The sequence below is a fragment of the Molossus molossus genome, unplaced genomic scaffold (genome assembly GCF_014108415.1).
Source record: "Molossus molossus isolate mMolMol1 unplaced genomic scaffold, mMolMol1.p scaffold_m16_p_13, whole genome shotgun sequence".
NCBI classification, from domain to species: Eukaryota; Metazoa; Chordata; class Mammalia; order Chiroptera; family Molossidae; genus Molossus; species Molossus molossus.
In genome coordinates, this window is record NW_023425348.1 from 83,878,552 (window position 1) to 83,903,135 (window position 24,584).

The window sequence follows — 24,584 nt, forward strand, 5'->3', positions numbered from 1 at the left end:
TGACTGGGACTTTCAAACTGGTCTTTCATAGTTTGGACTGATCTAGAAGAAGCCCATAGAGGATATTATCTTCTTGTTGTGGAGTTACCATAATCCTAACTCGGGGCATGAAAGTTAGTTTCTTCAGAAAAATAGGCAATGTGGTGGTGGTGTTGAGTCAATTTTATTTATTTATCTTTTTAAATTTGTATTCATTGATTTTTAGAGAGAGAGAGAATCGAGGAGAGAGAGACAGGGAGAGGGAGAGAGAAGGGGGGAGAGAGAGAGAGAGAGAGAGAGAGAGAGAGAGAGAGAGAGAGTTAGTTATTGTTCCAGTTATTTATGTATTCATTGGTTGATTCTTGTGTGTGCCCTGACTGAGGATTGAACCCAAAACCTTGGCCTATGGGGACAATGCTCTAACCAGGCTACCTGCCAAGGCTCTAGTCAATTTTAAGTAGAAGAACATAGTCCAGGAACCAACAAGCATTACTGTTCACTGCTGTGCCTCTGCCTCTCCTGACTGCCTACTGTCACTGTGGTTTTGACCTGGTATTGTCCCTGCACTGCTTCATGTTGACCTACAGTGTTTTCTGTTGATACTTAACACTTCATGTGCTTATATTCATTAGAAAGGCATGCTGTCCTTTCCAATGGCTTATTTGTTAGACACTGTGTTCCATGATGTCTGATCATAGACATTCAACTTGGGTGTTCCTCCTGACTCAGCAGAAAGCAGCAGATTAAAATAATAGTAGGATCTTCATGTTTTAAGGGACAATATATATAATCTAGACAATCTCCCTTCTATTTCTTGGGATTATATTTTGAATTTTTCTCATGTTCATTTCGATCCTTCTAGAAAAGTGATCGAATGGGGTGAGAAAATTCACATTTCTGAAAGTTTTTTTTTTTTTTTATCTTAGAAAGCTTTTGGCAGTTGAAGTTGCACTCATTATTGTTTAGTAAAAACTAATTTTTTTTCTCCTAAAATGATCCCTTCGAATTTTGGGGAAGTAGTAAGTTTTCTCTTGAATCATACCATTTATAATAATTAGTTCATAACATTGAGTTATTATGATTGTCACATGGATGACCCAAATTAAGATAGATATATTTATGTGGGCTAGAAGTTAAAGGGTACAGTAGTTGATGGTAGTGAGTTTTAATATAATCCAGATAAAACAGTAACTTGAGAGGGACTGAAATATTTGGACGAAAAGTATTCTAATACATCAGAAATGGATACCACCTTTTTTCTCCACCTGCTAATACCGTTGTCTCTAGTTACATGATCACTAAGTTTTTCTGGTTTCAATTTGTTTTCTTATTTGTATTTTTATCCATATAGAAAAGTCAATATGAATATTTGTTTGAAATTTGGAACCTCTGTTTCTATTTTTAAATTACTAAATTATATTGAGATTACTTTGTGTTAAATTTGTTGTACCTAGAACTTCAGAATTTCCTTAACTTGAGAAAAATGTAATTGATTTCTCTGTGTTGGCGTGGAAACCTGTGAAAATGGAAAGCTGGGTCATATAGTGGTTCTCATTTTAAGTTTTTGGGGAATCTGCATACTGGTTTCCACAGTTGCAGCATCAATGTTAATTCCCATCAACAGTGCACACAGGTTCCCATTTTTCTACAGCTCTTCCAGCACCTGTTTCCTCTTTTTGATAATAACCATTCTATTGACTTTTTTCCTAAAGCAATTAGTTTCCTATTGAGTTTCTAATATCCCTTTCCCCACAAATGCTTAGTAGTTATTTTTTATTGAGCTGAGACATATCAGAAATTTAATATTCCAGATTCAAGATTTTAAATAAAATTATGTTACTTATTGGATTTGAGAAAATGATTTTAAAATTTCTCCCTGACCTTAAACTTATTTATCCCCCCCACCCCAAACAGATGCTGTTGTACTCTGACCAATATTCTTTGACAGTCTTCATAGATAAATATAAGGCTTCCATGTATTCATTTCAAGTTACATTATTCCTTCACTTCCAAAATACATCCTGCTCCCGATGAGCAAAAGATGGCCATCTGTAGGATGTTAATTGGTAGTTCTTTAAGAGTGGTGGTATACCTACATTTGCTCTGTCCACAGAGAAATTCCCAAATGGTTCTGTTCTGATCAGTGCCTCTTTGGTCAGGGAGTGATCATGACCAAATCCAACACCACCTTTACAAAGGCATGTCTGTTTTTAGGACTGTTAAATTTGAGTAGTTCCAATGTGATGGGCTGATAGAGGGGGGCTGGGATGCACAAAATGGACCCCTTGTCTCAGTTTCCGTCTATGCTATTCATTAGTCCTAGTGTCCAAGAGTCCTCTAAGTAGCCCCAACTTTCTGTGCTCTTTCCCCTTCCCCCGCTATGTCATGGTGGTTTCTCATCTTCCATTAAACCCTCCGTCTTCCCTTCCCATAGATCCAGAAAGATCTTGCACCAGGGGATCATACTCTGATACTCAGACTAGTTTCTTTAAAGTATTTATGTTTCCCTTTTTCATGAGCTGGAAAAGAGGAAAAAAAAATGCATTCAAGTTACCAGTGATCTCAGTTTGGACACTGTTTCTATGTGGATCTTTCATTCACCTTCTTGTTACCCGTCACATGCACACACAACACACAAGCGTGCATGCACACACATACACACTTGAAAATACTCTTTCCTCCTTGCAATGTTTCTGACACCACAAGCACAAAATAAAATTGTTTACACTGTGAAACATAATTATAAGCATAGTTCAAGAAATATTTTTAATTAAGTTCTTTAAATTATATGTTACTTTGCCATCATCAAATAACCAAAACTGTGAAGATTACCTTAGTAATTTACTTTGTTGTCACTATTGAAATTCTACTATGAATGAACTGTATAATTTAAAGAAAAATGTATAGCTTGAATTCTAGTTACATGATTAAAAAATTAAGCATGATTTAAAAATTATTTTATCTTATTTTATTTTTTTAAATGTTTCTTTTTTTTTTGATTAATTTTTGTTACAGATGTTTCTCCTTTTCCCCCCACTGATTCCCCCCTCCCCCTCCCTCCCTGCCCCTTCCCCAGATTGTTGTCCATGTCCACTGTTCATGCATACATGCGTATAAGTTCTGTGGTTCATCCCTCCCCCACCTCCCCCCTCTTTAGGGGATTGTCAGTCTATTTTATCTTATTTTAAATAAAAATCCAGAAATATTTATTAAGTGCTTACTATGTGTAAGTGTTCTAATACTGTCCATAGTCATGGTGGTGTTAGGAAGAGATCTAACTGAGGTTAAGTTCTAATGTGCTGGTTATTTGCTGCCTACCCTTGTTAAATTACCTCTTTGTGCCTCTGTGGAAAACATTAATACCATCTCATATGGTCATTATGTACATTCGATCTTAAGTCTTTTTTCACTCATAGGTGGGATATAAAATATAAAGCAACAGACAAACAAATCAAACTCTTAAACACAGACAAACAGCATGGTGGTTACCAGCGGGCCAGGGGTTGGGGAGAGGATGAAGAAGATAAATGGGTCAGATACGTGGTGACAGAGGAGATCCAACTTGGCTGGTAAACACAATGCAATGGACAGATGATGCGCTCTAGAATTGTCCACCTGAAACCTGTATAACCTTATTAACCAATGCCACCCAATCAATGTAATTTAAAAATCCTTTAAAAGTCCTTACCAGGTAGTTCAGTGGTTGAGCATTGACCCCTGCACCAAGAGGTGGCCAGTTTGATTCCAGGTCAGGACACATGCCCAGGTTATGGACCCGATCCCCAGTGGGGGGCATGCAGGAGGCAGTCAATCGATGTTCTCTCTCATCGATGTTCCTCTCTCTCCCTCTCCCTTCCTCTCTCTAAAAAAACCAATAAAGAAAAAAAATAAAGCCCTGGCCGGTTTGGCTCAGTGGTTGGAGCATCGGCCTGCAGACCAGAGGGTCCCGGGTTTGGTTGCCGCTACGGGCACGTACCAAAAAAAAAAAAAAAAAAAAAAACAATAAAGAAAAAAGTTCTTACCATGATTAGTAACAACTCATAATAATTTTTCTCAATTTTTTCAATGACTATTGCTGTCATAGAATTTAAATTATTAGATATAAGGCAAGAAAGAGTAGATCCTGATTCCACTGAGTTATTAGTCTATTGAGAAAATAAGAGAACATTAATATTTAAAACAGACACGCACACACACACACACACACACACCCCTCCCAAAAAACAGAACGAAACTCAGATTGCCCGTGAAAGGAGAATAAAGTGGTCTGGAGAGTTTAGGTATTGGGAGTGTGATGGGATGATTGGGGGTATGAAATGCAGTTGTAAGAAAGACAACATAATGAAGAAATAGGGACATTTAAGTTTGAGCTTAAGTATGTTAAGAAAAGGCTGAGTACCTTTCATATTAATAAATAATTAGCCTTGGAAACGGAAGCAGAGGGAGGCCCTTAAGGAATATAATGAATGTGTTAGGTTTTATTCCCTGCATAGAGAGTCATAAAGCTACTTTTTGTTGTTAATCCTGACCTGAGGATATTTTTTCCATTGATTTTTACAGAGAGTGGAAGGGAGGGAGGGAGAGAGAGAGAAAAACATCAATTCGAGAGAGACACATCGATGGTTGCCTCCTGCATGACCTCAACCAGGGCCAGGGATTGAACCTGCAACCCAGGTATGTGCCTTTGACCGGAAATCAAACTCATGACTCTTAGGTGAATGGGCCAGTGCTCTAAGCCACACCAGCCAGGGCTAAGCTGCTTTTAAGACCTTCTATATTTAATATACAACATCATAGTTTTAAAGCAATTAAAAATAATATATATTTTTAAAAGCCAAAGCAATAGCAAATTAAAATCTCTAGTATATGTTTACTAGCCTTGTCCAAGAATTGCCACAGATCGCCACTGGGAAGGCGTCCATGTGGCTCTCATGCCCTTAACACCGTCCTGACTCTGCAGGTTCTCCAGGTGCCCTGGAGCCCCGTGCACCTGGGAGCTGGACCTTATTGTTCAGCCTTGGAGGGAAAAACAGTGAGAGCCTTTGACGTTTCCCCCGCAGTTTGTGCTGTAGTTCCCAGTCCCGTTCTGAGTATCCAGAAAGCTACTTCCAAGAGATACTTATTTTAAATATATTTCGAAAGCTGGATGCAAACATTGAGACTTTTTCATTGATTTCTTCCCTCCTAAGAGAACTATTTATTTGATTTAGAATCGATTCCCCTTCTCCCCCCTGTTTTTTGTCATGCGTTCAAGACCACAATGATATCCCTTCAAATATTGGGTGGAATTCATTGATAGTCAATATGTAAGTTCTCACTTTTCCCGTTTTTATTTTTGCATGCCCGAGTTTATGTAAAGTCCTGTCTGCGTAGCAATACAATCATCTATCCTCAGCTGCTGCTTTTCTCAGGAAATGATATTTCCATGAATATTTGTTCTAGAAATGTATCTGCTTGGTAACTATTTCTTTTATCACTGTGATGGGCTTCCAGTTCATGCTAAAATTTGGTATTTTAATAGTTTCCAAAACAACTTCAAGAAGTCTGTTCTAACAGGACATAAACAAGGGAAATGCTGTCTTAAAATCTGGTTTCAAACGTGAGACTGTTGGATGCTAGAGCAAGAGGCTCCGAGAAACTGTGCAATGTTTTGTCCTCCTCTTCAGACACAAGAGCAATGACACACAACTATAAAAGTTTGACACATTATCAAATAATTGAAGGAGACAGCAATAAGAATAATAAATATTGTAAGAACAAGGATAATTAATAGATAATTTTGATAAATTATAAGTAATGTAGTAAGTCACTTGACTTAAAAACATTAGTTATTTGCAGCTGAAAGAACCCATGAATACTAATATTCCTTATTTCTTTCAGAGGAAATAGATATCCAGGTATCTATAAAACAGCACCGAGGTTACCTGTTCTTCAAGGGTAGTGAGGGCACTATAATTCTCAGTCCTTTCCAGTGACGAAATCTGTGATTATCTTTGTGTACTTTATTAGATTTTCCACTCAAAATAGATCTTAGTGGCTTATATCATGGTAGATGCGTCATATGGACCCCACATTTAAATTTCTGTCTATTTTCCATAATAAGAACATACCACATCTTATTTCTGTTCTATTTTCCAAATTTAAGTAAGTCTTTAATAAATATACTTCTGAATGCATTCTGGGTAGTTATGCTCATCAAATTTTATATGCATAGACTTTAAAATTTCCTTTTTATGAAGTCGATGAGTGAGAATAGTATTTCATTATTGTATAATTTGCATTTTCCTGATTCTAATGAAGTTGAATATACACATATATACATATAAAATGTGCATAATACATCCAAAATTTCTGTATGACAAATTCCATATGAATTAACAATTATAAAAAGTGACTAAATGGGAGTAGATATTTATGAATCCGGCAAATCAATAATGCATAGGTAAGTAACTCAGTTTTCTAAACGGATAAAACCTTTGACTAGGGAATACACAGAAAGAAAATTCCAACTGGCCAAAAGTATACACAAAATATTCAACTTCGCCCTGGCTGGTTGGATCAGCAGTTACAGCATCAGCCCACGGATGGACAGAAGAGTCACGGTTTTGATTCTCAGTCAAGGGCACACACCTCAGCTGCAGGCTCGATCACCAACGTGTGGGGCCAGTCGATGTTTCTCTCTCACACATCAATGTTTCTCTCTCTCCCTCCCTTCCACTCTATCTAAAAATCAATAGAGAAATATCCTCAGGCGAGGATTAAAAAACAAAAAAGTCAGCTTAGCTCCTCTGTATATTAACTACTTTTGAATTTTGAAATCAGCTTTTTAAATTTTATTAGAATTTGTTTTAATTATTGACTGCATTGGTTAATTTGGAAAGAATTGACATCTTTTTATGTCGATATTCTTTAACCATAAACATGGTATATCTTTTTACTGCTTCAATATTTATATATCTTTAAGTACAATTCAGTATTTAAGTAGGGAATTTAATTTTCAAGGCTGGAATAGGTAACTCACAGTTAAAAGAATTTTTAATGGTTTATTTTAAACAAATCATACCACAGCTCAGGACAATTGCAATTGGAATTTTGCTTGTGGACAGTGACAGTTCCAGAGATTTTGCAAGAAATTAAGTCACAGGATGTGAACTTCGGGCTGATGAATGGAATTCCAATAAAAAGTCCACAAACTCTCAAAAATCCTATTAAAAATCTCTTTGTATGTCAAATGTTCATTTTCCTAAAGCAATTTCATAGGAACTCAGATGAAATAAAAGGCATTGTTTAGTTAGTATTCTAACCCTTCACAAACAGGCTAATTTTATCAATGTGTAGGATTTATTTTTTATAAAACTGAGCTTTGAGTTTAGCAGTTTTGTGATACATTTTAGATCGGGTTGTAGAAAGGAAGTGAGAGATGTCATGTAATATTTTGTACCACAGAAATGCTTCCTTTGACTAAAATATTCCAGGACTCAGGCCCATGAGTGTGCAAGAAAGTGGTTCACTTCAAAGAGCTACAAGGAGGGGAAACAGATGGAGTGAGAAAGACTTTCTGGAGGCAGCTTGTTCCTCCAAGGGTGCTGTTTTAAAAGGAAGCACCAGAAAGGATGACTCAAGAATGCAAATGGTGAGAACTCCTGGGTTGGACTGGGAAGCGCACTGGAAAATAAGGTCAGTCCCAGAAAGCCGTAAATGCACGAAAAGCCCCTACAAAGGGGCAACACTTTACCCAAAGGTCTGCTTGTTGCTCTTTCTCTCTCTGTTAGAAAAAAATGTTCATGAAAAGAATTAACACATTTTTAAGTTGAATTTATTGGGGTGACATTGGTTAATAAAATTAGATAGGTTTCAGGTGTACAAGTCTATAATACATCATCTGTACATTGTATTGTGTGTTCACCACCCCAAGTCAAGTCTCCTTCCATCACCATTTATCTCCCTTTCCCTCTGGTAATCACCACACTGTATCCGCATCTATGAATTTTTAATTTTTATTTTTGCTTAATCCCGGGTACCTTGAAAAAGGTGCAAAAGTTCTGAAGGCACTTTTTGAAATCGTCACCCAGATGTCCAATATTTACAATTATGAGCTCACTGAAGTCTAAGGACATTACTGACCTTTTGGGATTTAGCACAGATCTAGTTACTGGACAGGATTAAGGACTCCAGTGACTTCACTGCCTTTGAAAAACAGATAACCTTAGCGCTAGTATATATACACCAGAGATTTAAAAATCACTCTTAAGACGTAATACTAAAATTACATCTCAAAATTTGCCTGAAAAAGACTGTTTCATCTTTTAAGTATTCATTATGTTGTTCATGGTGCATGTGGGACTTTGGGATTTGTCATGATTACAATCAATCGATTATTTGTTCTATTATTGTTACAGTCTGTTTGTCCCAATGAACTACTCTACTTGTGGGTAGAGAACCTATGTATTTTATACACTGCTTACCCTTAGCACCGATTATTGTGGTTATATCATAATACAATCAATGCATGCTTATTGGATAGATCAGTGACTTTGAAAATGAATGAATCATTTTAGAAAATAAATTAATAAATGAATAATTTTAGATACATTAACCTCCCCCTCTAACTGGTCAAAACCAGTAGAAGCCATGGGCCACGACGACATCATGGAATTCATCCTCCTGGGCCTTTTCCGCGGGAGGATGTGACGGTCACCTGCTCTGTGCTCCTCTCGCTGGGCTGTGCTGCAGTTCTCTCAGGAAACCAGCAGGGGCAGCTGCCCCAGTGAAAAGCCCATGTACTTTCCCCTCAGCTACCTGTCCTTCACGGATGTCTGCTTCACCTCCGTGGTGGCCCCCAAACTGATCACAGACTTGCTGGCCCAGCGGGAGACCATCTCTACAACAGCTGCATGGCCCAGATGTTTTATGCACACTTCTTTGGTGCCACTGAGACCTTCATCTTGGTGGCTGTGGCGTGTGATCCGATGCAGCCATCTGCAGACCCCTCACTACATGGTCATCGTGAGCAGACAGGTGTGCTATGTCCTTGTGATGGCCTCTGTTACCAGGGCATTTATCCATTCAATCCTGCATGCACTGATTATTGTACTGATTATTATCCAACTTCCCTTCTGCGGCCCCACTCAGATAGACCACTGTTTCAGTGCTGTATTCCCCCAGCTGAAGTTGGCCTGCACCAACACCAGCCTGTTGATTATTGTAATCATTACCACCACAGGGATGCTGTCCCTTTTGGCTTTTGTTGCCTTGGTAGTTTCCTCCATCATCATCCTGTCCAGCCTGAGGACACGCTCCTCCAAGGGCTGCCCCAAAGCCTCTCCGTCTGTGGCTAGCACAGCACTGTCACGTTCATGTTCTTCTCGCCCCTCATCTTCACCTATGTTCCCATGACCGAGTCTGGCAATCATGAAAAGGTTTTCACCCTATTTTATACCACGATCACCCCCATGTTTAACCCTCTCATCTACATGCTGAGAAACACGGACATGAAGAGAGCCACGAGGAAAGTGTGGTGCCGAGACAGGTTACTTGAAGGAAAACGAAGCCTGTGGTGTATGAGCCCTCGGCAGGTCTCCTGTGCACAGAACTGTTAATATCAACAAGTACAGTAGGCGCCGAGAGCTGGTGTGCCGCCTGCGATCATCTTTGGTTGCAGGCTCTCAGAGGGAAGTCCATCGGCCACCTTTGTTCTCTCCCTCTACCTCTCCAAACCTGCATACAATGGGGGTGGATTAAACCATCTCCAGGCCCCCTCTAGCTCTGACACGCTGGGATTTATGTCTGGCATTCTGGAGTATTCTGTCCATCATAATCCCAGACAGAGTGAGCCTTATAGCAGTCTTAGCAGGGCGAAGTGTAAAGACTGCATGGCTTGGCAGTCCCGCTCTGCCCTAGGAAAGAGATACCTTGACTGAGACGCCTCTCACAGATAGTCAGGGGTTGTAAACACTTTCATTTTATGAGGTTTCCATTGCAATAAAAATGTAAAGCAATGCCCAAATATTTATGAGTATTGCTGTATCTTTACAAGTGTTGCTGTTTCCATGAACAAATCATACTTCTAAAACAATGCAATGCAATGTAATTGTACTGTTTGCACAATTCTTACAGAAGCTATTGTAATTCATTCTTAGAATCCTACCAGGGGTGTGATCCTGCAATTAGAAGTTTCCAATGGGTTGATGAACATCTTTTTTTCTATCCTATACATGTAATTCTATGATTTTATTTATAACCTCATCTTAAAATTCTCCATGAGTGTATAAACTGATGATCTTTGTAAATGTGCAACATGGAAAATGTCCCATTCTGTGCAAGGCCCTGAGCTTAGCGAGACATAACGCTAAAGAGATGGATGTTTCTGGGTGCATTTTGTTACTCCTAACAGCTCCTTATGCAAATGGAATATGTTGAGGTTTTCTAAAACTATGCATATCTGTCTCATTTCCACTCAGGCAGGTCCTAATACTAGAAGAAATAAAGAAGATTGAACCAAGAAGCAGAGATGGCTAACTGAAAACAGGCATTGACCAAGATCATCTTTGGTTCATTGATGTATTTCCTTCATTTATACAAGAATCCTCCAGCTTTGTGACCTGGAAGGAACTTTTGGCATTACTTAGGGTCATCCATTAGCACAGTGTACACCCAAAGTACTGAGGTCTACAGGGTGGATACACCAAGATCCTAAATATGAGAAACACAGACCTGACATTTTCTGGTGCTCATCTTCACCACAGTCCCCACTAAGAAACTGTATTGTGTATACTTAATGTTTTATTGTTTCTCATGCAACAGGAATCCAAGTTTTCAGGTGAGGATTACCTTTGCAGAGATTAGCCATAGGTCGATGAAGATTTTTTTTTTTTTTTTTTTTTGGTACGTGCCCTTAGTGGGAACCGAACCCGAGACTCTCTGGTCCGCAGGCCAATGTTCCAATCGCTGAGCCAAACCGGCCAGGGCTGATGAAGATTTTTAACAATAGTTTCTCTTTCCCAAAAATACCCTGGCATGTGTTCTGCCTAAAAATTAGGGAGCTTTGAGCAAAGGGGAGGCAGAAAAATAATGACGTATACCGAAAAGGAGGTAAAGACAAAAGCAGATCAAGTCAGGATTTAATTTTGATGTTGACCTTGTGGTGATTACCTCCTGGTGTGATTATCCAAATCGAGAAGGTGAAGATGAACAGAGATGTTTATAGCTGCATGGGCAACTGTCTAATTCTGGTGCTTATTATTTTTAAAAATATATTTTATTGATTTTTTAGAGAGAGATAGAAACATCAATGTGAGAGAGAAACATTGATCGGCTGCCTCCTGCAGGTCCCCGACTAGGGATCGAGCCTGCAACCCGGGCACGTGCTCTGACCTGGAATCCAACTGGGACCTCTCAGTCCATGGAATGATGCTCAATCCACTGAGCCACACTCACCGGGCTCTGGTGCTTATTTTAATAAACCTATTATTGATATGTGTGTAAGCCACATCCTATGGTAATGAATTAAACTTGCTTATTGTGACAAATTTGCTATTTGGTTTCTTTCAAAAGAAGACAGACCATTTAGAAGTTTTTTTGAACATGGCTCATATTTATCTGTTGTAAACTCTCTTCTTATAATTTATCAACCAAAGAGGGGTGAAAATGAATCTAACCAAATGTGGTTAATATTATGTCCTCTTTTCCTACGTGTTGTCCATGGACATAATAGTGGGAGGAGACCGGCTGTGCAGGCAGGTATTGGGAATTTGTGCTTTATGTCCATAACCAAGGTTACATGCTGTCTTCCATGCCCATGGCTTTTCCTACTGCTCCTTTCAAAATAGTAAATACACTGAGGTTTTATTAATTCAAGAATGTGTCTCTGGATTTCCACTTCTACAGTTTGGTCATATTATTGGATCAGTCAGTTCAATAATGCCATGTAGCAAGCCATTTCAAAACTTCTGGCTTACACAACAAGCATTTAATTCCTGTTCATGTATCTTTGGGTAAATGGGTTTAGTTGATCCAGGTTGGGCTTTACTGGGCTTAAGTGTAGACCTCAGGGTAGGTTTGATGTACTCCATGTAGCTCTTATTTTCACATGGGAAAACACAAGTGCTATCTTAGTCTTTGCTGAAATTGAAATTTTGTGTTCTGTATCCGTTCTGTACCATTGACTTATGGGGGTTCAGTGTTGTAGCTAGCTCTCAGTGTTGTGTACTTCACTTGCAAATTTTTTATACTGAAAATGTAGAATAAAGGTAATTTTGAAGATTTGAATAAAGTGATGAGGTGGCATTACACAAAAAAACCCAAACCAAAACAAAAAATCCAAAACACAGCTGGTCACCATGCAGGAGCTGGACACATTGGAACACTGTCAAAATGAGGCTTTCCCACTCTGGCGACTGACATGTGAGAAATTATTTAATATCCTGGATATGTTTAAATGAGAAAAGGGATGATATATGGAGAAACATCAAAGCTGTCTTGACATATTCAATTGAAAAGTGCATGGAAACGTTTAAAATATTTTATGCTACAACCACTGATTAGGAGTTACAGGGAGACGTATTTTTACTTTTTCCACTAGGAAATAAACTAATTTGTTCATCTAGAAAATGAGAAGGGTTGTCATTAATTTCATCAGTAAAGACTCTAATCAGTCATATGTTCCATCTCGTAACAACAAGGTTTTAAAACTACAAAGCTGGCAGTCAGTGTTGTGATCATACTTCTGTGAATTAAAATAGTGTTGACCAGACTCAACCCCACTGAAACTGGGCAGAGTCTGAGATCTCAATTCTTGGTCATCTCTTCCCAAGGAACCAAGAGGAGACTCTCTGAGCTCCTCTGGTTGGAATGGACTTTGAGGAACTTTTGTGAACAAGAATAAGTTTATAAAGTCACCAGTGGAAACTTGAATACTATTTTATATGTTTCACTTCTTGGTCTTTGAGAGTGAGGAGTCTCTCAGTTTTTCCCTTCTTAGGGACTTCATACCTTTAATATCACTAATACTCCTTGATAGTGAAGACTTTAGTACAAAGATATAAAACCCAGAGTATTGTAGAGAAAAGTTATCAGATTGATAACATTTATTTTTTCCATAGTTTTCTAAACTCAGTTCAAGTTTAGCTTCTTTTGTGTTGGTTAGCAGAACAGATAGGGTATCTATCCAAAGGTAGGGCTCTTTGTATTTCACTGAGTCATAGCCCTCTTGTGCTTTAGAACATCAAGTATTATCTAGTCTCAGTGTTTCCAAATCTGAGTGCCCACATGTGCCATGGACTGCATAAATTTACTAGACACCTAGCTAAAAATACAGATTTTTATATACCCTTTAACCAGGCTTACTGCATTGGAAACTCTTAGAATACATACTATTATCTCTTCAAAAATCTCTTAAGATGATTCCAATGATCAGCCAAAGTTGAGAAGCACTAATCTAGTATTCATTTTAAAATTGACAAATGGAGTTCCACAGAGTCCCAGTGAGTATATGTCCAAGCTGGGGCACTGAACAGAGATTTATGTGGTTCCAGAATGAAGGTTTCTTAATTATAGCTTTTAATTCAGATGTCTTGCTGCCTTTCACTCTTTCCTGTCTTTAATTTTGTGAATGCATCAACATCAGAGATGATTTTTTAAAGTACTATGCACGGTACTTCACATATAGCTCACACATGCACAAACATAGACACACACACACACACACACACTCTCTACAACCATTAACACATACACAGGTATGGGCAGTAACTTAAATAATCAGATTTGTGGGAAAGACATTGAAACAGTTGCAAAGATAATTAATGATGTGTTCATTTGCTATAGAAAAATCAAGCTCAGTTTGAGTGAAGAAGAAATGTAATACACAAAAATAAACTCAAAATGGATAAAAGACTTAAATGTGACCGGTGAATCCATAAAAATTCTAAAAGAAAATGTAGGCAACAAAATTTCGGACATCATACGGAGCAGAATTTTCCTGATACATCACCTAAGGCAACAGAAACCAAGGGAAAAAATGAACACATGGGACTACATCAAACTAAAAAGCTTCTGCACAGCAAAAGAAACAATCATCAAAATGGAAAGGTAACCCACTGTATGGGAGAACATCATTGCCAATGATATATCAGATAAGGGGTTAATTTCCAATATATATACAGAGTGCTCATACAACTCAACAAAAGGAAGACAAAGAACTCAATTTAAAAATGGGCAGAGGAGCTGAATAGACACCTCTCCAAACAGGACATACAAATGGCCAAGAGACATATAAAGAAATGCTCAACATCACTAATTATCAGAGAGATGAAAATTAAAACAACAATGAGGTATCACCTCACACCTGTCAGAATGGCCGCCATCAACAAATCATCAAACAACAAATGTTGGCGATGGTGTGGAGAAAAGGGGACTCTAGTACACTGCTGGTGGGAATGCAGACTGGTGCAACCACTATGGAAAACAATATGGTGTCACCTCAAAAAATTAAAAATTGAACTTCCATTTGACCCAGTGATCCCACTTCTAGGAATATACCCTAAGAAGCCTGAAACACCAATCAGGAAGAATATATGTACCCCTATGTTCATAGCAGCACTATTTACAATAGCTAAAATCTGGAAACAACCCAAGTGTCCATCAGTAGACGAATGGATAAAAAAGCTTTGGTACATATACACAATGGAGTACTATGCAGCATTAAGAAAGAAAGATCTCTTATCCTTTGAGATGACATGGAGGGACCTGGAAAGTTTTATCCTAAGCGAAATAAGCCAAGCAGAAAAAGACAAATACCACATGATCTCACTTATATATGGGATATAATGAACACAACAGTCTGAGGAATACGGTAGACCCAGAAACATGGAAGTAGGGCACAGACTGACATCCTTCAGAAGAGGGGGTGGGTGGGAGGAGCTAAACCACAGAACTTATATGCATGTATGCATGACCAATGGACATGGACAACAAAGCCAGGGATGGGACAGGGGTGGGGTGGGGAGAGGGGTGCCAATGGGGTGAAAAAGGAGAAACATCTGTAACAAAAAAATAAATAAAAAATTAAAAAAAACAAAAACAAAACAAAACAAAGAAGAAAAGAAATGTAGCAACAGGGCAAGTATCAGTTCACATAAGAAAGACGTGTCTGTTTGTCAGAATGAGTCTGGAATCCATAGCTGGAAACCAGGTTCTGGTAGAGCTGCTTGGTTCAAACCCTGGAGAAAATGCAGTTCCCAGCCATGCATTTTGGCCAATTGTGCTTCCCTGTCAGCTGAGTCACTGTTACCTGTTCTTCACAATGGCTTCATTTTTATTCAGTTTCTTTAGTTTTTTCCTTTTAGTCACTTTACATGAATAGGATAGCAGGCTACAGACTGTAAGTAAGATTAAAGTCAGTAGAAACATATTCATGGGATGTTACAATTAAAAGAGGAATCTTAGAGGTAATCAAACAATTTATTTCTGCCCTGGCCGGTTTGGCTCAGTGGGTAAGAGCATCAGCCCACAGACCAAAAAGTTGAAGGTTTGATTTCGGTCAAGGGCATGTACCTTGGTTGTGGTTTGGTCCCCGGCCCTGGTCAGGGTTGTGTGGGAGGCAACCGATCATTGTGTCTCTCTCACATTGATGTTTCTCTTTCCCCCGCCCCATCTAAATATATGTGGAAAAATGTCCTTGGGTGAGGATAAAAAAAAAAATTATTTCTTAATTGTTTGGGTAAAGAAAATGAGTCCTAGAGAAAGGAAAAAATTTCTCCAAGACCAGAAGACTAAAAGGATGAAATTGATTTTTTTAGAAAGAGGAAAGGAGAAAGATTGAGGGGGGTGGGGAGAGAGAGAGAGAGAGAGGGAACACACAGAGAGATTATTTTATTGATTGGCTGCTTCCTGTATCAGCCCTGACCAAGACTGAACTGAACTGCAACCTTGGCCTATGGGGCCACACTCTAACCAACTAAGCTACCTGGCCAGGGCCCAAGCCTTTCATTTTTCAAGCCTGTGTTTCATCTCTTTTACCTTCTGCAGACACTTCTCCATTCCAACATTATTCGGTTTAATTTTCACTCTGTTTTGGAGGACTTACATAAAAACACTTTAGTTCAGATCTCTGTCATTTTCCATGCATCCTTTCATTCACACAACATATACATAGTGAGTGCTTAGCATGTACCAATTACAGTTCTAAACACTAGAAAACAGCCTAAAGAACTTTACAATAAACTCTCTTTCTTGAAATAAAATGGCAAAAATGGAGAGAAAATAGTGGTGCTGAGTATAATCATGGTGAGCTTCTGAGTTTAAATAAGATTTCTCTGGTCTAAATATTTCAGAAAATTATGATTATGAAACATTAGAACAAATATAATAACAGTAACGATAAATTGTACCTTACTTTTGTAGAATGTGTTATTCTCTCATTTTTCCTCCCCCAAACCCCATGAGGTTGCTTTTATTGTCTTCATTGTACAGATGAGAAAATTTAAGATCAACCAGCTTAAATGGTTACTTCCAACTGTTATCATTAGCTTCCCAGAAAACCCTCCTGCCCCATAGTTTCCTCATTACATTCTTTACTTCTGCATTTCTCATTGTATAAATCAGCGGATTCAACATGGGGGTGACAATGGTGTAAAACACAGCCACCATCTTGTCTTCTGGAAAGGTAGTATCAGGGCGCATGTACATGAATGTACAGGGGCCAAAAAAGATGATGACCACGGCAATGTGGGAGCCACAGGTGGAGAGAGCTTTGCACCTGCCTTCCGCCGACTGCTTTCTCAGGGACACCAGGATGACCGTATAGGAGATTAGCAGGATAACAAAGCTTCCCAGAGTGATGCTACCAGTGTTGGCTGTCACAACAGCACTAACAACATATGTATCTGTGCAGGCAAGTTTCAGCACAGGGTGGACATCACAGAAGTAGTGATCGATCTCATTGGGCCCACAGAAGGGTAGTTGGACTACCAGGGCCACTTGGATAATGGAGTGTAGGAATCCTCCTAACCAGGTCCCCAGCAACATTTTATTGCATCTGTCCTGGTCCATGATAGTTGTATAGTGCAGAGGTTTACAGATAGCCACATAACGATCATAGGCCATTACAGTAAGGATGAAGATCTCCGTGCAGCCAAAGAAATGTACTACAAACAGCTGCAACATGCACCCTTCATAAGAGATAGTTTTGCTGGTGGCTAACAGGTCCACAATCATCTTAGGTGTTGTGGCTGAAGAGTAACAGATGTCCACAAAAGACAAGCCGCTGAGAAAGAAATACATAGGAGACTTGAAAAGTTTGCCCACGTAAACTATTAGCATGATGAAGAGGTTTCCCAGCAGAATGACCACGTAGAAGAGAGAAAATACCACGCAACAAGCTTCTTCTACCTCTAGGTTTTGAGAAAGACCCCAGAAAACAAATTCAGTTACATTGTTTATTTTTTCCATGGAATTAGTCAAGCAGGTCAAGTTCCCAAGAGACAATGAAATTATCTGAAAGAAAAACATCACAGCCACCAACAATATTTATTTCTAACTCAAACAAACACTCACAGTTGAAAATAGGAAAATGGGTACTTACTGCTGCTTGGCAGGCCTCCGTGAAGATTATGGAGCGTGCACATCCTGAGCATCCTTCCTGGATATGGAAGTCCATTCCTTCAGTTTAGATGAGGAAACAAAATCCGTGGAGGGAATGCCAATTTAACCAAGAGCCTCACCTCCCTCTCCTTTCATTAAGTTTCCTTCTGATTTGTTTCTAAAAATTTACTTACTTCTTATTCTGTAGAAGGCATTCAACCTAATTTTGAAATAAATTTTGTGCTTGGGGATATGGTAACACTGATATATCTGGGAAAGTTTGTCTTATTTTTGACACGGAAACAAAAATGCTTGCCCTCATTTCCTCTCCTGAGTACACCCTGCCATGCGTGTTGCATGCCGTTGAGAAAGGACGACCCCTGCGTCTTGTTCTTCTTATGAAACAGTAATCTTTGTGTGTAGAAATTTATGGTCTCCTATATAATATCATGCTCTTATAGTCAAGATAAGGCTATGAATGTGGTGTAGTAGAAAGAGGACCAAAATTATACAAACCTGATTCTGAGATAATGGTGCTGTAACTCCAGACACATCATTTCGCGTCATGGGGCTTCTGTTATCCCATTTGTGAAATGAGAAGGTTTTAATTTCACTGCCACTGATCATATGAACAGTTATTTTTACCATGATTTAATCTCTTCTGTCAGCCTAGAATAGTCTTAAAATCCTGATAAGGAGTCAGAGATAAAAGAAGATAAAGCAATGAAAGAAACCACTGGAGACAAATCAGGACCCGGTTGATCTGAAAGAAAGGGAAGTGAAGTCTCAGGTAATTTCTCTGTCTTCAAACCCAGTTTTTGAGGATTCCCCAGAAATTACTTTGACTGATATTATAAACATTTGTCTGTTAACTGAAACACACACACACACACACACACACACACAATGAAGGAGGTACTCTGACCTTAATCCCAGCATTCCCTCAAGCATTATTTTTTAAAAATTAAATTAAACCAATGTCACCAGTGTGACATTGGTTATAAGATTTTTCAGATTTCAAGTGTACATTTCTATGGTTCATGATCTGTATATTGCAGTGTGTGCTCAACACTCAAAGTAAAATCTTCTGTCACCATGTATTTGACCTCCTGTACCCTTTACTACCACCCACCCCCTTCCCTCTGGTAACCACCACACTGTTATCTACTTCTCTTCATGCATCCTTATGCTCGTTTATATTAGGTCTCCCACTGTAATTATGTACTTATACATAATTAGTAATTATGCATTATAATTATAAATATGAATTGATTGTTTCTGGAAGAGATCATCCCTGAAAGGTACTTTAAGGGGTTTAGAAAGAGGACAATATTTACTTTAAATAGATGACTCTTCAGTGGTGGAATTTCAGGTACTCTAGTGAGGTCCCTGGAATGTAGGTGTGGAGCAAGTTGGGTGGAATAGTTTTGACTAAAGAGACTTCCAAGGTATTCGTTAAACAGCACCACCGATGAGAAGGATCCCTGTAGTTACAGGTTAGGACAGGATTACACAGGGTCTTAGGTATGCATTAGAGATTTTGTCCATCTGAGGCCACAACCTTCCCACATCTGTCAAGTTCAGTGCTCTCAGCTCTCCCTTTGCAGCAATATAACACTTGGTGTGTCCAGCTTTGGGGAAACTACAGGGATGGCTTTCCTCAGGTCTGTGTATTAGAGTAAGTAGAGCAGTCATTACAGACGTGCCTTCTCTTAGAAAGTGATGATAATGATGATGATGATGATGGTATTAATAGTAATAATAACAATTCAAATCAGACTCAAACACATCTTGCTTTTACATGCTCATTCTCCTTTGAATTTTCCTTCTTAATTAATAATAAAAAAAAGATTAGTTTTCACCAAGAAAGCCCTTCAATTTAAGAGATCTCAAATAGCAGTCTCTGACAACTGTGAATTATATTGTTTGGTGCTCATCTAGAAGAAACTGGGCATGTAAACACAGGCCTGGGAATTGTGCCTGCATTGTCCATACCATAAGGTCCTAGAAGAATTCTTCTTTCTCTTCGAATCAAGACTCGTCTCAAAGAATTCCTTCCTCTACTTTCTGAGCATTTCACACATGATGATGCCTCAAGTGCCTTTGCAATTACTGGCATTTTCTTATTTACAGTCATGCTGCCCTATCTCATAGACATGTCTAGATGCACTTTATTATCATTAGCTTAATAACTTTATTCTCCCCTTATTTCTGAGAATAAGAGTCATGCAATCATATTACATGTTTTCAAAATATAGCAATTTGATTGAATTCCCCTTTTCCACACACTTTTTACATTAGTTTTAGAAGAAAGAAAATCTCACCAGTATGGTCCAGAGATTGAGTTTTACTCCGTTTTCTTGTCTCTCCTGCAATAACTTTGATGTCAAGAATAAGGTGAGAAAGATGCCTTAGAAATTGCTTTGTGAATAATTACTACCCCCCCTCCCCAAGTCAAAGGCTGATAGAAATCAAGTCTTTCTTATTCAGGTTCTGTCTCTTGTCTACTGAAATCTTCCACTTCACAGTATCTTTGGCAACATATGGTCTTTTGTCTACTTTTATAAGGTCTATTTAGAGAAAGTGATGAAAAATGTTAATGACCTTAGGGAAAGCCTTTCCCAGGTCTCCCTCCTTAAGCAGAATTACATCAGAGAACTAACAATGAGCTCTAATTTCCAAGAGCCCTTTTAATTTGTTTAAAAGTGGACATGGACAACAAACTGGGGAAAGGGCAGGGAGGGAGGGAGAGGGGGGAATCAGTGGGGGAAAAAGGAGAAACATCTGTAACAAAAATTAATTAATAAAAAAAATAAATAAAATATATTTAAAACTATTTTTAAATTACTAAATAAAAAACCCGACCAGCCTTTGCATTTAGGCCTATAACACTAATCAAAAGCATAGCAAAAGAAACAACCAACAAAATGAAAAGTCAACTTATCAAATGGGAGAAAATATTTGGAAACCATCTTTCTGATAAGGGGTTAATATCCAAAATATATAGGAATGTGTGTGATTCACTATCAAAAGGCAAATAACATTTTCCCAAAGACACACAAAGGGCCAACAGGTTACATGAAAAGGTGCTCAACATCACTAATCGTTAGGGAAATGAAATCAGAACTGTAATATGTCACCTCACACCCGTTAGAATGACTGTCATCAAAAAGACAAAAGATAAGTGTTGGTGAGGCTGTGCATTGTTGATGGGGATGTAAATTGGTGCACCTACAATGGGAAACAGTACAGGATTTGATTTCTTTAAAAAATTAAAAATAGAACTATTATGATCTTGCAACCCAATTTCTGGGTATTTATCCAAAAGGAAATACAAATAAAATCTCAAAGAGATTTTTGAAGTTCCATGTTCATTGCGGCGTTACTCAAAATAGCTAAGATATGGCAACAATCTAAGCCTCTGTCAAAAGATGACTGGAGAGCCTTGGCTGGTGTGACTCGGTAGGTTGGGTGTCCTACTGTGCACTGAAAGGTTGTCAGCTTGATTGCTGGTCAGGGCACATGCCCAGGTTTCGTGCTTGATCCCAGGTAGGGGTTGTGCAGGAAGCAGCTGATAGATGTTTCTCTCACACATTGATATTTCTCTCTCTTTCTCCCTCTCTCTTCCTCTCTTTCTCTAAATAAAATATATAAAATAAAATATATAAAAGCCCATAAAATATATAAAAAATGACCGGATAAAGAAAAAAAATGTATATGTGACAATGGAATATTATTCAGCCATGAAAAACAAGGAAATCCTGCCACTTGTGATAACATGGATAGAACTTGAGGGGTTATGATAAGTGAAATAAGTCAGAGAAGAACATACACTGCATAATATCACTTATATGTGAAATCTAAAATTGCTGAACTCATAAAAACAGAGCAGACTGGTGGTTACCACTAGCTAGGGTGAGGTGGGGTGGGGGAAATGAAGAGATTCTGTTCAAAGGCTACAAACTTCCAGTTATAAGACAAATAAGCCTGAAGATTTAATGTACAGCATGGTGGTTATACTGTATTAATATACTTGAAATACTGTTAATAATACTGTTATATACTTGAAAGTTATTATGAGAGTAGATCTTAAATGTTTCACCTCAAAAAAGAAATGATAATTATGTGATGTGATAGAAGTGTTAGCTAATGCTATGGTGGTAATCATTTTGCAATATACAAGTGTATCAAATCAACAGGTTGTATATGTTCAACTTATGTATTAATTATGTCTCAATGAAGCTGAAAAAAAAAAAAAGAAATAACACCTCACACCTGTCAGGGTACTAGTCGTTATTATTAAAAAGACTCAAGATAACAAGTGTTGGTGAGGATGTGGAGTGAAGGGAACCCTTGTACACTTCTGAAAGAAATTTAAATTAGTACAGTCATTACAGAAAAAGATTATAGTGCTTCCTCAAAAAATTAAAAATAGAACTGATAAGTTATAATAATCTGGTTATTATGTATCAGGAAAAGTGAAAGGAAGACCAGATAATACAGGCATGCCATTTGTACTGCTTTGCCAGGAAGCTGCAGTTAACACTCTCCAGGTCTGTTCCCTGCAAACCGGGGGAAGGGACTGGACAAAGGCAGTTTAGACGCAGGCCCAGTAAGGTGTGGGTGATGTGGGAAGGTGCTTGCCTGTCAGTCACACCTGGGAACAGATAATTGGCCAGAATAGGCACAGCCAGTACAAGGGCACAAAATCAGAGATACTTAATGCCTGCACAAAGGAGGTTCTCTTTCTCGGTGCTCTCTCTCTTGCTGCTCATGCCAGACCTCTGGCTTGCAGGCCTCCTAATGCCCTGCATTTGCCCATGTAGTTCAATGGCCAGGTGGTCTCCATATAATGAACTGATGGACTGAATCTAGCCTGATGCCTGATACTACATTGGACTTCACTGTGGAATAAATCTCTGGACACTGGTCCTGCTTCTAGCTCTGCTGAACCCCCAGCTACCCATTTTTCAGGACTGCAATAAGGGAACTGGGACTTTAGAACCCAAGGAATGTAACTCCATGCAAATTAATTCTTTTATGATATCTCATTCTCCTGTGGGGGGTCATTGAAAATACTTATTCCAGGGGTACCCCAAGAACCTCACTCCCATGAGTGGCAGCGAGGGAATTTGGACCCACTGATTTCTCTGGCAACAGAACTATCATATGATCCATCAATACTATTGTTGGGTAAATATCCAAGAGATCGTGAAGGGATACCTGCACTCCTAAGTTTATTACAGTATCAGTATTCACAATAGGCAAGGTTTGGATACAACTTCATTGTCCTTGACTAATGAATGGATAATAGAAAATGTGGTACATTTACACAAACTTAAAAACTAGGGAAATCCTGCTGTTTACAACAACTTGGAGCTGAGGGCCATTAGGTTAAGTGAAATAAGCAAGATACAGAACGGGAAATACTGTATGACCTCACTTACATGTGGAAATGATATAGAAACAGAGTCGAATGGTGGCTACCAGGGGCTAAGGGTTGGGAGAAATGGAGAGATGTTGGTAAAAGGGCACAGGCTTTCAGTTATGTGAGATGAGAAAGTTCTAGGAATCTAATACATGGAATGGTGACTATAGTTAGCGATACCACATTGTATACTTGAAATTGCAAAGAGGATAGAACTTAAATCTTTCAACACACACACAAAGCTATGTACAGACAATGGCCCCGGCCAGTTTGGCTCAGCGGTTAGAGCATCGGCCTGCGGTCCAGAGAGACCCGGGTTCAGTTCCCACTAAGGGCACATACCTCGGTTGCAGTTTGTCCCCGGCCCTGGTTGGTTGTGCGGGTGACAGCCACTCGATGTGTCCCTTCACGTCGATGTTTCTCTCTCTCTCTCCCTTCCTCTCTCTCCCTCCCACTCTATCTGTACAAAAAATGGAAAAATATCCTCGGGTGAGGATAAAAAAAAAAAAAAAAAAAGCTTTGTACAGACAATGGATATTCTAAGTAGTTTAATTGTGATCTTTTCACATTATACATATGTCAATACATTGAACTGTACACATTAAATATACACAATTTTTAAGAATTAAATTCAATGGGGTAACATTGGTTAATAAAATTATATAGGTTTCAAGTAAAATTCTATGATACCTCTGTATATTGCATTGTGTGCCTACCACCCAAAGTCAAACTCTTTCACCATAAATATATGCAATATTTGTATGTCAAAAATATATTAATAAAGCTGTTAAAAAGAAGTGTTAGAGCTACCATTTGGCTGTAGGCAGTCTACCTTCAGGGGTCATACTCTATAAAAAAATTTTTTTCTTTATTAATTTTAGAGAGAGAGGAAGGGAGGAGGAGATAGATAGAAACATCGATGAGAGAAAACATCGACTGGCCACCTCCCACATGCCCCCCACTGGGTATTGGGCCCACAACCTGGGCATATGCCCTGACTGGGAATCAAACTGGTGATATACGAGTTGAGGCTCAACTGCTGAGCTATACCGGCTGGGCCAGGGGTCATACTCTTAATTGTTATGTCCTACCCTCTCCCTTGAAGCTAAAATAAATGCAGTTTTTGATCACTGCACCAACTTCTCAATGTTGCCTGTTCTTGGCCATTTACAAAGATTTTGTTTTATTTTATTAATTAATTTGTTTCTGTTACAGATGTTTAAAAGAAGATGTTTGTTACTGACTTAGGAGACATGTAGAACTGTTTTAAAACCTTGATTCTGGGACTTCTTGGCAGAAAAACCTCAAGAAATTTGCTTGTTTCTCTGACCTTTAGATTCTTCTCTATATTTTCAATAGGAACATCTAACTTCGTACTATTTTTTGCGAGACATGAGTATGGTAACAACAAAAAGCTGTGGACACATACCAGATACTACTTGTTCCTAAAATGAAAAGATAATTAAAAGTCATTGTTTCTCTTTTAAGTAAATCTCTTTTGAGAGCAGATGGCCACTTCATAATTATCCCTTGGATGGATATGGCATCCCAGACATGTTAAACCTTTTGCTTCGTTTTCCCAGTTTTCATTTACTTA

The 24,584-nt window shown here is 38.6% G+C and overlaps 1 protein-coding gene and 1 pseudogene across 1 annotated transcript; one reads left to right on the top strand and one right to left on the bottom strand.

Annotated features, from left to right (window-relative positions):
• Nucleotides 1-8,610: 8,610 nt before the first annotated feature.
• LOC118628662 lies at nt 8,611-9,578 on the top strand (annotated as a pseudogene).
• A 6,904-nt stretch (nt 9,579-16,482) lies between these two features.
• Nucleotides 16,483-17,427, bottom strand: LOC118628663 (olfactory receptor 4S2). The gene has a single exon (XM_036259608.1). It carries the CDS (start codon nt 17,425-17,427, stop codon nt 16,483-16,485), a length of 945 nt encoding a protein of 314 aa, XP_036115501.1.
• Nucleotides 17,428-24,584: the final 7,157 nt, after the last annotated feature.